Source organism: Lepidochelys olivacea (genome assembly GCF_965140295.1).
Source record: "Lepidochelys olivacea isolate rLepOli2 genome assembly, chromosome: 2".
NCBI classification, from domain to species: Eukaryota; Metazoa; Chordata; order Testudines; family Cheloniidae; genus Lepidochelys; species Lepidochelys olivacea.
In genome coordinates this window covers 94,555,803-94,572,445 of record NC_140412.1, presented here as the reverse complement: position 1 = coordinate 94,572,445, position 16,643 = coordinate 94,555,803, and the positions used below count along the sequence as shown (strand labels likewise).

The 16,643-nt window shown below is 38.3% G+C and overlaps 1 protein-coding gene across 1 annotated transcript in view; it reads right to left on the bottom strand.

Annotated features, from left to right (window-relative positions):
* The window catches only part of LOC311515594 (cadherin-7), a 101,627-nt gene that overhangs the window by 29,051 nt on the left and 55,933 nt on the right, over positions 1 to 16,643 (bottom strand). Inside the window, exons 5-6 of the mRNA XM_084618798.1 lie at positions 13,386 to 13,553; positions 11,895 to 12,082 (exon numbers count right to left, since the gene is read on the bottom strand). Of these exons, the coding sequence (XP_084474924.1) occupies positions 11,895 to 12,082; positions 13,386 to 13,553 (356 nt within the window). The remainder of the gene's footprint in view (positions 1 to 11,894; positions 12,083 to 13,385; positions 13,554 to 16,643) is intronic.

Below are 16,643 nucleotides of genomic sequence, written 5' to 3'. Positions count from 1 at the left end.
TCTTGTGAATTGCCAGTCCTGGAAGGTGCTGGGCACCTTCGATGAGATGATGGAAGCCTTCAACTCTCAAAGAAATCAGTGGTAACTATGGTAACTAAGCACCCTGCAAAAGGTGTTCAGCACCTGACCCCCAGAAAAGGACATTTCCCTCCTGTGAAAATTTAGAATTTTTGGGAAAAAAAGTCATCCCAAATCAAGAGAAAAAGTCAAATATTCAACATTTTTCACAGGAGGAAAAATTGTGAAAACTTCTATTTCAGGAGAACTGAAGTGAAATATTTCAGCTTTCAGGACAGACTGCCTCCCTGCCTAGTTTTGCATCAAAATTTTCAACAGAATCAACACCTTCCCACAGAATGATTCAGTTCCCTCAAATCTGTATTTTTTGACTGAATAGTGTTCTGTCAGAAAATTTTCAAACTGCTATACTCATTACCCTTTAGGAACAGAACCTTATTTTTCAAAACTGATCACCGATATCAAGAGGTGAAAAGGGAAAACATTACATTGTGGAAAAGAAGTGGTGACTGCAGGAGACAGCTTAAGTCTGTCTAGAATTACAGTTCTTCATTACAGCATCCTTTCCAAATGTTGAGTAAAACATTTAAATGCACACATTCCAAGTCAATGGGCCTGGCTGACCCAAAGTTCACAGAAGTCAAAGGAAGGAATCCCATTGAATACAATGGACTTCGGATCAGGCCATTGCTGAACAGAGACGGGATAACTAATGTGATTAAAATTAAATGTGTGTATAAGTGTTTTGCTGAACTGGGGCCCAGATCTCTGCAGAAATCACTGGCCTCATAGGATAAAGAAAAAAGCATACAGTATATAATCCCCCTGACACCTCTGCAGGTACAAACTCAGAACGTATGGGGTGAGGTCCTGGGTCTTTCTGCCAATGTGGGTCTCTCCGATGAACTCATGACTCCCCCCACTGGTGATATGGATTAGTCGAACTGCTACCGTAATAGTGGCACCTCCTAGGAAATAATGGATGATCCATCCTAACTATGAATACTGTACTCCCTTCATAAATAAGTATAAATTACCAAGCACTTCAATAAACTTTATATAAACAATAGCAACTATAAACACACAAAATGCAAGGAACAAGTTATATTAAATAAATATATATTAATATGGCTAGATTTGTAAAATATATAAACAGGTATCCATAGAGGACACCATAAAACTCTTCTTTTTTTGTCTTTTTTAGTCACTTAACAGAACCACTCAAAGTCTCCCTGATTTTAGTTGTTAAGTCATCCTGTGATGTTGCATTCCATATGTTTATGGAAATATGCTTATGAGTGTGAATATAATGTAACTAAAATATGCTTTATGCAAAAGGTCTCTTGTAAGGTATCATTACAAAGCTTATAATGACAGGTTTCAGAGTAGCAGCCATGTTAGTCTGTATCCGCAAAAAGAAAAGGAGTACTTGTGGCACCTTAGAGACTAACAAATTTATTTGAGCATATAGTAAGCTTATAATCTACTGAGCGTGTTCACCCTATTTGTATGAATGTATCATTCTTGTATCTGAAGCTAGAAATATGAAGTGTTACTCTGAAGTCCTATTGTAACTATGCAAAGTGTGGGCCATTAATGGTGGCTTGGAATCTTGATGGCTCCCATTAACTAGGACAATTGGTTATAAATGGCTCTGTTTACTTGTAAGCCTTCCTGTATATGTGTGTGCCAGACAGTGGGTAATGAAGTCTCACAGGACATGTGAACATGTCACACGATACTGGAATCCATCTTAAACCTGGTGCTTTTCCATTTCGAAGGGAGGATGGGAACCCAGAGAGAGACAAAGGATTGCCACCTTGTGACAAAAATAGAAAAGGGGGTGGAACAGAACAAAGTGGGCTGCAGTCATGAGAAATCCCCTAGTTACCACCTGAGCTGGAACTAACAAGAACTGCACCAGGGGAAAGGATTGCGCCCAGATTAAGAAGGAGTCTAGTCTGTGAAAGAAGCTTATCGGAACATCTCTGAGGGTGAGATTTATCTGTATTCAGTTTCTTAATGTATTAGGCTTAGACTTGCGTGTTTTGTTTTATTTTGCTTGGTAACTTCCTTTGTTCTGTTATTACTTGAAACCACTTAAATCCTACTTTTTATACTTAATAAAGTCACTTTTGTTTATTAATTAACCCAGAGTAAGTGATTTATACCTGGGGGAGCAAACAGCTCTCCGTATCTCTCTATCAGTGTTATAGAGGGCGGACAATTTATGAGTTTCCCCTGTATAAGCTTTATACAGAGTAAAATGGATTTATTTGGGGATCCCATTAGGAGCTGGGTGTCTGCGTGCTGGAGAAAGGAATACTTGCTGAGTGGTTTTCAGTTAAAGCCTGCAGCTTTGGGGGCATGGACCAGACCTGTTGCAGCAGACTAGTGTGTCTGGCTAAGGCAGGGTTCTGGAGTTCCAAGCCATCAGGGAAAACAGGCTCAGAGATCGTTTCAGCACATCAGGTGACAGTCCCAAGGGGGTCTCTGTGACCGAACCCATCACACATCCTCTAACATGTCAGTCCCAAGTGCAGGTACCTATTTGTGGTGCAACTCTAGATACTACAGGCACTGTGGTCTGATGTGTATTTTGATTGTGAGATCGGATGATCTGCAAATATCAGAAATAGCTTTTCAGCTCTAACCCCTCCTCACACTGGGGGACAAGATTACTTAGAAGCTTTCTGCTTTTTTTCCTGCTAGGCTGGGGCAGCTGTGGGGCAACTTTAAAAAAATCAGTCAATCTTCTGAGGGGAGATGGATGCTCCTTTCCTCTCTGGCTCTCTTCACCTCTTCCCCCCACACCTTTCTTTTCCTTTTCAACTGACACCCCCGAAGGAGGAGCTACCTCCTCTCTCCCAGGCACCTGTTCTCTGGGTAAAGAACTAGTCAGAGCTCCACTCTTTCAGGACATCTGGGATTGCCACTTTATTTCCTTCCCTTGAGCTTCCTCTTGGTTTAAGGGATGGTTGCCTGGCAACAGGGTAGTAACCCTTCTGGGATGCAATCTTCAACCCTGGCTGGTCCCAGGTAAATTTCATGGGCCTCCTTATGGTATGGGAGTTGAGAGGTGGGGGTTACAAGTATATTCCAGGTTTACTTCAGTAGTCTATCCCAGTCTACTATAGTATATGAAGCTACTGGCATTTCCTGTCTATATTAGACAACTCAAAGAAAGCACTCTTGAATGCATGTTCCACATGCTTATATAATACATAAATAAAAAGGTCTACCACTTAGCGCTCAGTCACTATTTAGACCTTTTAAATTGCTCATGCTCATAATAGTAATAGTGGAATCTGCCTGCATAAATTAGTTTATGAAGAATATTTATTTTTGAGAAGAATATATTTCCTTGATTAAAGAAAATAATCCTTAAAAAATTACTAACTGATTTTTTTTTTGCTAAACTACTATCCAGTGGCTTGTAAAAAACAATCTGAACTCAGTCCAGATATTTATACATTGCAAAACAATCAGCAATTTTTCAACAATGGAGGAAATATGTGTGTTGATTGAATTACTAATTAGCTATCAGGAAATGATGAGAACAGATTTTCAAACCCATTGTCAAGCCAGTTCCTAGGATAGCTAATTCAGCAGGTTCTAATTTACTGCTAAAGGAGGACCCAACCTTACAAATACTTTCTAGTAAAAGTAATGCTCAGTACTGAGTAAAATTCAGTCCTGAACAGGGGGCCAGCAGAGGAATGTGTTCTACTCTACTGTGAGTAGTGCCATGCAGACTTCAATGGAACTACTTACAGTAGAGATTAAGATGTCCTGTTTTTCAGTCAATGTCGGGGGCTCAATTCCTGACTATCACAAACTTCTCGTGTAACCGTGGCAAGTCACTAAATATCTCTGTTCCTCAATTCCCCATCTGTAATATGGAGGTCATAATAAATCTAGTATGGGTATTATATAGGGATAATAATATTGTCTGCCTTGTCTTTTTAGATTACAAATTCCTTGGAGAAGAGAAAAGGAGTACTTGTGGCACCTTAGAGACTAACCAATTTATTAAAGCATAAGCTTTCGTGAGCTACAGCTCACTTCATCAGATCATCTTCTCTTGGAGAAGAGACTGTCTCTTAGCATATGTGTGTACAATATCCAGCAAAATGATATCCGAATAATAAGATGAAGCAGCATCAGAAGGAAGCATTTGTAGGATCAAGCCCTAAGGGTTTGATTCTGCCTTAGGATATACTTCCCAAACTCTCATGCATAGGACATTTGTGCCTTCTATGGCAGGCTTTAAGGCAGAAAATCAAGATACACACTTTAGGTAATCTGGGAGGATGGAAAACCCTTTGTCAGTTATGGTATAAGGAATAGATCTTATTACTGACCTGGAAGAAACGTGTTCCAAAAAAGGTTAACTTTCAATATAGAAAATGACGAAGACACTGCACATTACAGACACTAATAAAAGACAGAAAAATACACTGGAAAGATCTGCTGTTTTTTTCTCTGTCAATCTAACTAGCATATTAGATGCTTATATTATACAGAGCATCATTTAACTGGCCTTCAGATTATCCCCTCATTACTGCATGTTATAACAGAAGCACAGTTTCCAATAAAACAATACCAAGCCAAAAGCTTACAAATCATTACATCAGTGTTGAAGGTTAAAAGGACAATGTATACTTTAGTTCTTTCTTCAGTACAGTGAATAGAGCTTGACAGCTTCATTAATATCTGTGCATTAGTGTTATCTGATTAGATACTGTACAGGCTCCATTCATCTTGTCTTTTTTTTATTTTCCCTTTCTTTTTTGGGGATAGGGATTTTGTCCTATCTGAAGGAAATTACAAAACAAGTCACCCATAGCACAGAAGCTGGATATGCAGTTATCCTTCACAGTAAGCCCATTTTTGTAATGCTCATTTTTTACTGTATGGTAACTTTGTAATAATGTATTTTACAGAGATGGAAATCCCATTTTTAAGCCCAGTTGAGGTCTCATATTGAAAACCATAGTACATCAAACAAATGCACATTGAGTCTCAAAGGAACCAAGAAAGGCTCAAGTTCTTACATTGTAAACTCTGATACAGAATTGAAAGCAAATTTTCTAGCTGGAAAAAATGGAATGTTAACACTCAAAGGCTCACTCATAAAAGCCCTCTTTTTATAATTGCCAATATTACTTTTAGTAGCCAGCTCAGGTTTTAAAATAATCTCTTAACAGCAATACACACACACACACAATATATATATATATACACACAATATATATATATACATATATATATATAAACTACTTTGCATTACTTGTTTTCAATTTTTTTCACATAACATTCAAATTGGGTGGTGATATTGGTGATGGGGTGGGGGGGTGTATGAGAGGAAAATGAAGACAAACTCAAAAGCAGCCCTACAAAGTGAATCTTGCTTCTTGATACTTGTTACTAGACAAAAATCAAGTATGACCATCTTCCAACTGCTTTTCAGGATTTCTCACTGCAGTAAAGGTCTGTTCTGAAGTTCACTGAAGTCATTCCATTGACTTCAAAGTGCTTTGGATCAAGCTCTATCACTTTATTATATATCCTATTTAAATGAAATAAAATAAAATATGCACAACCTACCTACTACTACCATTACCACTTTAAAACCTTTGTATTTCTGGGGAAGACAAACTTTTAGATGGAGTGAGATGGGATGGATATAAGAGACTTTGTTATCTATCAAGTGCCTTGTACGATCATTTTCTTAATGTATTGTGTTATGGGGTGTGGTTTTTCTGACTGTAAGATTAACTGTTGCCTACAACATGGGTACAGATGCTCTTTTATACATTAAATTAAAAAACAAGTAAATAAAACTGAAATCAGTACACATGATTCTCTTCTCCACCCATTACCCTTAGGTGTAAATGCTTATGGCCTGTGCAAAATTGTATGTATGCTTTTTTCACATAGAAAGAGAAGCACGTTCAAAACATCTGATGTTCTGATGTGTGTACACCAGTGAGGATTGTGTAAACGGCCACTGCAAATTTGTTTTGCAATTGTCCAAGCACAATTCTGTACAGACACTTTGAAAAAGTAAGTTTCCTTTATTGTGATTGGAGGTAATAATTGATCAAACCATGATTCCACTTCCAAAAATTCTATTTCAACTCCAGAGCTTCTTCTGGAGAGAAGAATGAGACATAATTTCTACAATTACTTTATCAGTAGGAAAATTACTATTCCCTTCAAAATGCTGCTAACTAGAGTGTGTATGTAATTTATATGGGTCCTTACTAAATAAAATATTAATAGTTAAACATGAATAAAGCTCATTCAAGAACACCAAAATCGAACAATAGAAAGAGCAGTCATAGGGCAGATCTACACTACAGGGTTAAGTCAACTTAAGTTATGGAACTCCAGCTACGTTACTCTTGTAGCTGGAGTCAACGTACCTTAGGTCAACTTATTGCGGTGTCTACACCACACTAGGTCGACGGCAGAAACTCTCCCATCAACTTACCTTATGCTTTTCATTCTGATGGAGTACCGGAGTAGATAGGAGAGCGATTGGTGGTCGATTTAGCGGGTCTTCATTAGACCCACTAAATTGACCGCTGGTGGATCAATCGCCATGGGTCAATCCCCAGATAAGTAGAGACAAGCCCATAGTCATGCTCCCTTTGTCCATTGTGCAACTGCTACAATCATGTCCCCTCCATTTCCCGTCAGCTCACTCTTTCAGCAAATAAAACCCACAATGTCAACAGAGTCATATCCCTTTTGAAAAAATAAAGTGAATTTTAAGCATTCATATTTTTAAAAGACAACAAAAAGGTTAGGGAGACCAACAAAGAGAATGATAGGCAAAGTTTTAAAACTTCATGCACGACTGGTAAGTACAGCTGGCACTTTTTCTTGTGAGTGGTGACTCCGTGCCATACACATCTATAGATTTTAAACTTTAAAAAGGTTTCCTATCAATCATAGTTCTGATAATGCCCCTCATACCTCACCATCTTTAAAATGAAAAAGAGTATTTGTGGCACCTTAGAGACTAACAAAAAACATAAAGCTTATGCTCAAATGAATTTGTTAGTCTGCCACAAGTACTCTTTTTCTTTTTGCGGATACAGACTAACACGGCTGCTTCTGCAAAACCATCTTTAAAATATGTACCCTCGCAACAGCCCTGTGAGGAAAGGAAAAGCTATCATCCCCATTTCAGAGATGGAGAACTGAAGCACATAGAGACCAAGGATAAACATTTCAAAAGCACCTAAGGGAGTTAGGTACTTACATTCCATTTTCAAAAATGATGTAGGGCCAGATGTTTAAAGAAATTTAGGTCCCTAATGATGCATATAGGTGCCTATCAGGGTTTACAAAACACCTAAGTAGGTGAATTGCCTAACTCTCATTGATTTTACTTAGCTATTCACTAAGGGTAACAAAAACAGACCCTGAGGCTAGAGGACACATAGAGAAGCAAAAAACCGCTCCTTCCATTTGCAGCAGCCAGGGGAGTAGTGAAGAGTTAGTCATGCAAATATGCCCTTACAAAGGTCAGGAAGGCAGTTTTGTGCTAGGAGAGAAAATAAAACTAGCATACCTTTTTCTCCCTTCCAGCAGCCAGAAGAATTGTTTGGTTTGGTTTGGTGAGGGAGAGGGGGAATCATGGCGGAGAGAGGAAGGGGCTCCAAACTGATTAGGTAACTACTAGTCAGGAGTTGCTATGAAAGATGTACACTCTAAGCAGGTTGCAAGGACAGCACCCTGCTACTAGTCCCAACACTTTCCATTCTTCCAGTGGCTGGGGATAGGTATGGGCTGGGTTTTGCATGAGGCCATTGCCTCTGGGATGTTGGTAGTGAGTCCTCATTCACTCATTATTTGTACTTGCTTCTGACCAGTAGGTTTTGTCTTCTGACTCACACATATCTGGTAAATTTTTCAATCCTGATTTCAGGCAGTAAATGAAAACTGACATGCTAGGAACAATGTATCAGTTTATTGGTATGTGTGTTTCTATATATAAGCAGGATAAAATGTTTCCGCATACACACAGTGCATGCATTGTTAGGTAAGGAGCAGATTAGTAATTCAAATGCATAATATGTCTCATGTGATATAGAAGGGACTTAATTTGCTGGTTGGTTGGGTTTTTTAAAATGCCAATAGCAACGTAAATGGCTCATTTCTATAATTATTATTATTTACTAGATTAAACTTGGTGAATAGAAAAACTCCCATTGATTTCAATGTTCCAAGATTTCATCCACTATTATTATTTAATCCCCAACAGACTGCTCTGCTTTGTGGAAGACATGGCTCTTATCCCAAGGAACGATCTCCAAAATCAAAAGAAAATAAAAACAATTAATTTATGTGGCATGAGCTTGAAACAAATTTAAATATTGAATGCTTCTCCTGTTCATCCAGTCGTGGTGTCCAATCCTAGTTTGCCTGGCATGGAGTCGGGTAAGGCATCACACGCACATGCACACAATCAAAAGATGGATCTTGTTCCCAGCTCTTCCATTAACTGAGGGGGTAGGGAAGGGTGTCCTTCCAAAACTTTCTGGGAAAGAAGAGCCCCAGAGTCTCTACTGGTCTATATGAAAGACTTCTACATTGTCCTGCATGCATAGCAATGGTGCCTAATATATCACTGGCCAAATCCTGCTCTTTATTGTCTTGCAAGGGAAGAGTGGGAAGAAGATGTAGGGAGCCTCTCTTCCCTTTGCCCAGTTCCCCCTAATGCTCAGGGGAATGTAAGTAGAGGGCAAAGCTACTGTCACAACAAATATTGCCTCAAATGGGGCCTCAACTAACAGCTATGAAATGTGACTAGGAGTCCAGTCAGTTACTGTGCACTGTCTCAGGCACTAGGCAGCAGCAGTAAAGCATTCTCAACACCATGTCCTCCCAGGTCCTGTCATGGCAGCATGAACCATGAGAACAGAAGATCCACTTTTCTCCCCAATGCATCTCCCACCATTAAAAGATTTCATCTAAAATCAGCCTACATGGAGCCCCCACTTATACCTGTGCAACTCCACTGAATTGAGTAGGAATGAAAAGGTGTAAGTGAGGGCAGAATATACCCCATGAAGTTTAGATTACAGCTACAAAGGCTACAACTCCTTGTTTTGGAACGTGTGCCCCTAAGATGCAGAGAAGAGATGTGTTGAAATGTGCATGGGAGGAAAACAACTTTCTAACACCCTCTCAAAACTCATACTTCAATCTCAACCTCAGCAAAGACAATACCCATATTAAATGGGCAAGATCTATTAGATACAAATAATCTCACTGAATACACAACTATAAATTAGCTTCTGAGTCTTAATATCAGCATCCCAGTGTCTGGCCCTTTCCAAACATCCGTCCAGCTCTTTCCTTAATAGATTATTTTATTACACACTACTTACATCTTTTGCTGACTTGGGTAGTTTCTTTCATTTTCCCACTCAGTCTGAATGTACACAAGTTCTGCTTTATTTGCTAATATCCCTAAATCTCATTTCTTTCTATAACATTGATATCCTATTTTTAGGAAATCTCATCTTCATTTGTTTTAACTAATGATTCTATAAGGTCTGTGTATGATTAAGCAAAACCTAGACCTTTAGCAATGAGACCAAAATTTTAATTATCTCTAAATTTGTGCCCTACTAAAGCCAGAAAGTAAAATCATAATTTCTATGTGAAAATCAAGTAGCAGGAAGTCAAATATTAAACAGAGAACCAAGTGTGTTTCTGTATTTATTCTGACAGCAAGTGGTCCTTTGCATGCCCATTTGCCTGGTTTGCACAAATGACTATAGTAACTATGTGCAAAAGCCAAGGTGCACAGTTACACATGCATTTTTGTACATTGAACACAAGCCTCCCTATTCAGAAGTGTTTCCCATGACATCTAATTGCTTGATGTATGTGCACAAATGACATCTGCACACACAAACACATTATGCATTAAATTATGGGCAAACAAATTTGAGGCTGGGTTAAGGCTTCTTTGAAATTTTGTTCCTTAATTTCTACTCTGATTTTTGGGAAGAAGGCAATGAATTACAGACCCTTGTGTAGAATACTTCCTGCAGTTGGTAGCACAGCATTGCTGTTAGGTAAGTTCCAAGTTACAGACTTACACTCATTCCCTTACACTTTTATGCAGAGCTCAGTCATGTTACCATGCAGTGACACCGTCTGGCTGATTCAGTTGTCAGCTAGCATGTTCGACATTATAGTTGAAATCCATTCCACCTGCATACAGTACCCATAATTGAATTCTGTGTAAGTGGACTGCAGAGAAAGGGGAATTGGGAAATGAAATCCTTGCCCCAAGCCTGGAATCAGTCCTGGAGTCTTCCACTGCCAATCCCCGTCCCCCTCACTCAATGTTGTTTGCAATGAGATATGCAAGCATAACAAGGAGGCTCTTTCGACTGTGCACAGGCATCCCTACATACCCACCCCACACTGAGTTCCCTCGTGCAACTCCAGTGTAGAGCTTATGTACTGTGGAGGGTCTTGAGCTTGCCCTATGCTGCAAGGGTAGATTTTAGAGTCCAAGAGGTAGATTTTAGAGTCCGGATGATGCCAGGCTGCTAAAAGGAGGAAAATGGATGGGATGCTGGAAAATGGATAAAAGATTACCGTATTTCTGAGGCACTATTTTTTGACCCAACAAAGGTTTCAAAACGGTTAACGGAATGGAGTAGTAGAGTGAGTCAAAATTTGGTAACCTTTTTAATGTGGTTCACCAGGCATTTCATGAAGCACCTTTCAGACCAAATTTTCAGCACTGAAAAGGACAGGTCAAAACCCAACAATAAATATAACAATGACAACAGAGATAATAATAATAATTAATAATAAATGGCAGTTATTTACCCACTCTGTACAACACTGAAATCAAGATTCTCTGAGTCCAAGTTTCATGCCTACAGGCTCATAGCAAAATTAAAACATATGCATCAGCTTCTGACTTGGATCATCAGAGACCCCAGACTGATTCAATATTGTTCAGTGTGACACTGACAAATGTTCTCCCTCTAGGACAGGCATAAATCTTCCAGAGCTGTACTTGGAGACATTAAATGAGCAAGCTGAAGAAGCCACATTGAATTTGGCTGCTGAACAAAGAAAAGGCTAACTTTTCACTAGCTATATTTCAAATATGTGTTAAGTAGAAATCAGCACAGTATGCAAGAAGTATGCTTGATCGCTTCTGCCTTGAAAGAGGATATTTGAAAATCACGTTGCAGTATTAGGAACTGATTTTTTGGGGGAAGCTGAATATCCTCACATTGCTCTGACTTCAGGGGGGTTCAGCAGCTCTCAGGAGGTAGCCAGTACCTTCACAGGATCAGGCAGTACATTGCAATTGTATCATGAAGAAATCACCTCTTCAGCATATAAACAAACTGGAATTTCCCACAGAATGGAAATTCTGGATCCTACACAGCTATAATTGTGAATTCAGGCCCCGAAAAATTATGAGAATGGCTGAAAAATCATGAGATTTTAAAAAATAATAAACTTGGGATCCGTTTTATTTGCCTTCTGGCTATTGAGTCTTAAGGGTGCCCTCAGGCAACCTTTTCTCTGCAATCTTGAGAGCTAGAAATCTACCAGTTAATAAATGAAAGCTGAAATTCTCAGATAATTCTATAGGTGCTGGGGCTTTAAAAAAACCCACCAAAGATCACTGGGCTCAGTACAAATGATATTCAGGCATTTTTTTAGAAAAACTGAAATCAAAATGAGATCTGCTAACATGACCCAGTAAAAGCAGGTGAGGATCCTCCCCATCTTAACCATACAGTCTCATCCTTATACCTACTACATTGGTCTTGCTCAACCACAAATAAAAAAAAAAAAGTGAATTTTACCTTCTGAATAGTAATGATTCCCTCCTGTGTATCTTTGTCAACAGAAATTTTGAAAACTCCAAGGCCATCACCATCCACAATCTTATATTCCATTTCAGCATTAGGGCCCACATCAGCATCTGCAGCTTTTATTTTGGCCACCACTGAAGCCACAGGCAAGGACTCTGGGACATTATACTGATATGATCCTGTAAAATTTAAAACAATCATTGAACCCGGGGTCATGACTTATATTAACTTTACAACTCTGTTGAAGGTACCACATAAAAGTCTTAGTTGAAAAATAGAACAATTGTTCTTTGAGGTGAAAGACAGTGGGTATCATTTCTCTATCCTCCACTCTCTCCCACCAGGTTTGTGGGATTGTTTAGACAGCATCTCTCTAAATTTAAAGAGTGAAGTAATGAGATGAACTGTTACTAAAAAGGTTCAAGAGAACAAGATTTTTTTGGTATATTTCCTATAATATGAGAGGAATAAAATAAAAGCCAATAGAATGAGTATTAGTCCTAATTTTTATAACTGTAAATCTCAAGGAAGCCCTGCCCATACTTGACATGACTGGATCTTGAGATATACTCAGTTTCTGACCCTTTAATAAGTGCATCTCCCTCTCCCTTGAAAATTTCAACCTTGTAGTACAAGTAGAAAGTGATATACAATGCAGCTAGAAAAGATTTTGGAGTGTAGTGTGCAGCCAATACCATTCTCACCTCCAGAAATAGATTCACTGTTGTTCTATTAATACCACAAGCAATTGGAGGCAGGAAATCTAATTCTCCTTCTCTTTGGACATATTTGTTTTTCATATACACTTGAGAAGAGGCCAGATTGGGCATGAATACATTCTGCACATTATTCTAATTTCCCGTAGCAATGACTTTACAAGGAAGACCATTGGAAGAAAGAAAAGGGATGAGATAAAATGTAATTTATAAACAGGGTGCCTCAAATTTGGTAATATACTTGTTTCTTTCCTCTTCTTGCTTAAGTCAAGAGCCATTTTGGTCAACACAAGTAAATTGAGGGCAGATGGTTTTGTTTCTTCCAAGATTGATTTCTTATGAAACACTGAGTGTCTGCACAAGAAAAATCTTGCTGTATTTCCAAAGGAATGTGAAGTTTATGCAAGAAAGAAAAAATATGCATCTTGAAATCCCAGAAGTAAATGCTGCACTATAAATCTTTTATCTTTCCTTTGACAGTGAAAGAACAAAAGATATTAATACATGTACATAGTGTGCATCACTGTGTTTAAACTGATCTGAAAAATATTTATGTGTGGACTGGTAAACAAGATAGATTTTTCCAATGTAATAATACTAATACTACTAAAAATATAACCTAGCTGTGATATAACAATTTTTATCCAGAGATCTCAAAGCACTTTAAAGAGGAGATAAGTATGATAAGCTCCATTTTACAGACGGCATGTAATGTACAACATGCAGAACATTTAGAAAAGGTAGCAACTGTCATAAAGTAACTTACTCCGTGGAAACCGTGGTGGATTATCATTGACATCGGTCAAGGTGACAGTTACAGATGTGGTCCCAGACAGTCCACCATTTTGTCCAACCATATCCTTTGCTTGAATAACAAGTAAATACTGGTCTTTGGCCTCCCTATCCATGTTCGGTAGGGCAGTCTTGATAATACCTGGAGACCAACAAAATACACATCATTGGTTGCATTTATTATTGGTAAATATATTGACATAAACATTATGTTTGCCTTAAAAGAATAGTGTTGTAATGAGATAAAAGGATGATTTGGACTAGTTTCTCCATATCTATAATATATTGTCAGGTACAATGGTGAAGGTACTTGTTATGTCAATATGGGACAGCATCAACAGCTATAGATGGGTCTTTCCTATTGTGAAATCAGTGATCAAGAAAAGTAGTTTTCTCATAGAAAGCTTTTACATAGGCATCAGCCATGTAGTGTAAGCTCCTGCGGATTGTTTGAAGCTCGGTCTGAAATAACTACCTCTGGGTCAGTTTCCATGTCCATTCAATCCCTTGCATCTCTGCTGAGAGTGCCAAGAAGGGGGGTAATTAGTATAAATTTTGTCATGGTACTTTTTCACTGGGAACTGAACTGAACGGAACCCACAGACTCCTTTCAAAGTTTCCACCAATCACTGCTGTCAGAAGGCAACAATTTGCAACCGATGGTAGCATAGGCTAGAGGCTTTCTGTGCCGTATGGTTTTACACTGCCACACATCACTGTACGACGAGAGCCCTCTATGAGAAATCAATAGCAATATAAAAGTCCCGGGTGGATTTCATGGAGTTGCTGGCACTTGCACATCTTGTGGGTCCTCAGCCATCCGATCTCTCATACAGCTTCGTTTCCCCACAATTGGGGTGATACGGAGAAACACGTATTTGTATTGTTTTTCAAGATTCCACGCTGAGTGAACAATTTAACAAAGGTCTTGAAATCGTCATTGACCAAACGGATTCTGAGTATTATTTATCTCATATCCTTCTAACACCGTCAAATGAAGCTATTTTGTATTGGCTGCTATTTATTTAAACAGTTGCAACTTCTAAAGCACCCCATTTAGGCTTTGATGTATTAACTGAAATACTCTAATATATGAAATAATATTATTGTTATATTCACTTAGTCATTTACATACAATTTGTAATTATGATTTGAAATTAAAAAAAAAGAAGCAAAAAATCCAGTGCGTTACCCATTCTGCTCTGTCGATATGTATCAGATAAATAAATATTCCTTCTCAAACCACAATGACTTTATGAATATTTCATGTTTCGTACATTGTACAGCTGCTAACTCTGATTTCCAGAGAGGCAGGCATTTACTCTACCAATGCTTAGTATCACCAACAAAAGAAACAAACAACCAAAATAAAGGAGAGGCACACTGGGGCCCATATCACTTCATTGGAGATTTGTCAAATGTTTAGTTACAGTTCTATTTATCTTCACTTCTTTTGAACGCAGGGCTCCGCATTAAACTTTTCTGTGCAAAAATATTTGCTTTACAAATAGATTTCATGGTACAACAAATTTGTGGAAAAAATGAATACTTAATTTCACAACATATTCATTTTTAACTGTTTCTAAATGTTCTGATTTGCTTGCTTTTGGTCATTTATAGCTACTGTCATAACTCTTCCAATGCTAGTCATCATTTCTGGGAGATAATTGTCATGTACATAGAGGACTGTGGCATCACAACTAATAAAAACATAACAAAACACTTCAGTAGCATTCTTCAAAGATTTTGATTGAGCAGAAGTTACCATGCCACTGTCTAAGAGGCTGGGCTATACAAATTTTGGATACCAATATATCGATTTAGAAACAGGTATAGCTGCCATGGCACAAAACCCCTAATGCGAATGCAGTTATACCAGAATATAGCTCATTTCCATAAATTCAGGCATTGTTAAAGTGTTGGAAAGAGGCTCGCCATGTGGTTAATGCTCTGCACTGGGACTCAGAAAAGTTACATTCCCAGCACTGCCACTGACTTCTTAAGTTGTCTTGGGTAAATCATTTTATTTTTTTGTGCCTCAGTTTGTGCTAACTGTAAAACAGGGATAATAAGAGAATTCCTTATTTCGCAGGGACATTGTGAGGGTAAATTCACTAATGACTGTTGAGTACTCAGATGCTACATTGATAGGGACCAGATACACACTTAAAGAGAAAGGGCAAAAGTTACTAATTTTGTCTTCATAAGAGCCGATACAATAGAATGGATAATGTTCACAGACTTCATGGAGACTGTAAGGACATGTGCACAATGATTTGGCTGTAAAAGTTCATAAATTTCTGTGGAACATACAGAAAATTGTTTTTAAAAAAAAATATATTTTTGGTGGTGGCTGGCAAAAATGTGCCAGGTAATTATTGGCATTCAAAAGCACAATGCCTTGTTTTTAGCCCCGGGCCAAAAAAAAACAAAAACAAAACATTTTCCATGAAAATTTGTCAATAAAATTTAAAAAGAATCATTTGAAATTTCTCACCGAATTTTCATTTTCACTTTCTGAGGAGGAAATCTGGAGTCAGAAGACACCCAAAAAGGGCATGCATTTACAAAATGGGAGAAGGGAATAAAAACGCAGAAACGAGAGGAGTACAAAATCAAATCAGGCAGGGAGGCAAGTCTTGATTTGTATGCCTTGTACAGCATATCATGAATGCTTAAATGAAAATAATAATGATAACAATAACTGCAGCAGTTATGCAGCAACTAATGGCAAATGTTTACCAATATTACAGTGATGAGTACAATATGTGGATCAAAGCAGAATGGAATAGAATAATGGATTCTTCTGCACAAAATGCTTGCATGCGCACAGTGTAAACCATAGTGTTTGTTACAGTCCACTTTTAAGTAAAATAAATTACATCAATTTGTGGTGTGTGACGAACACCTTGAAAATTTGCGCCGGAAATTACTTTCTCTGATGCTCAATCTCATTGTGTTCCTACGGGCATGTACTGATATGGTGGGAAGTGGGAATAGGCTTCAGGTGATGTTGAAATTTTGATCTTTTCATTAAGAAATGTCTGAATTTTTTAAATATTTTCCTTGCAAATCCACCACCCTACCCACACAGCAGCCTAAACTCCCATACCTTGAGCAAGGTTTAATCCTGGAGCCTAGCTGGTTTATGGCTGTGTATCGGTCCTGAGCTGGCTACTTGTATGCCATTGGGACTTCTTAAACAGGCACGCCCAGAGAATTATGCTCACCT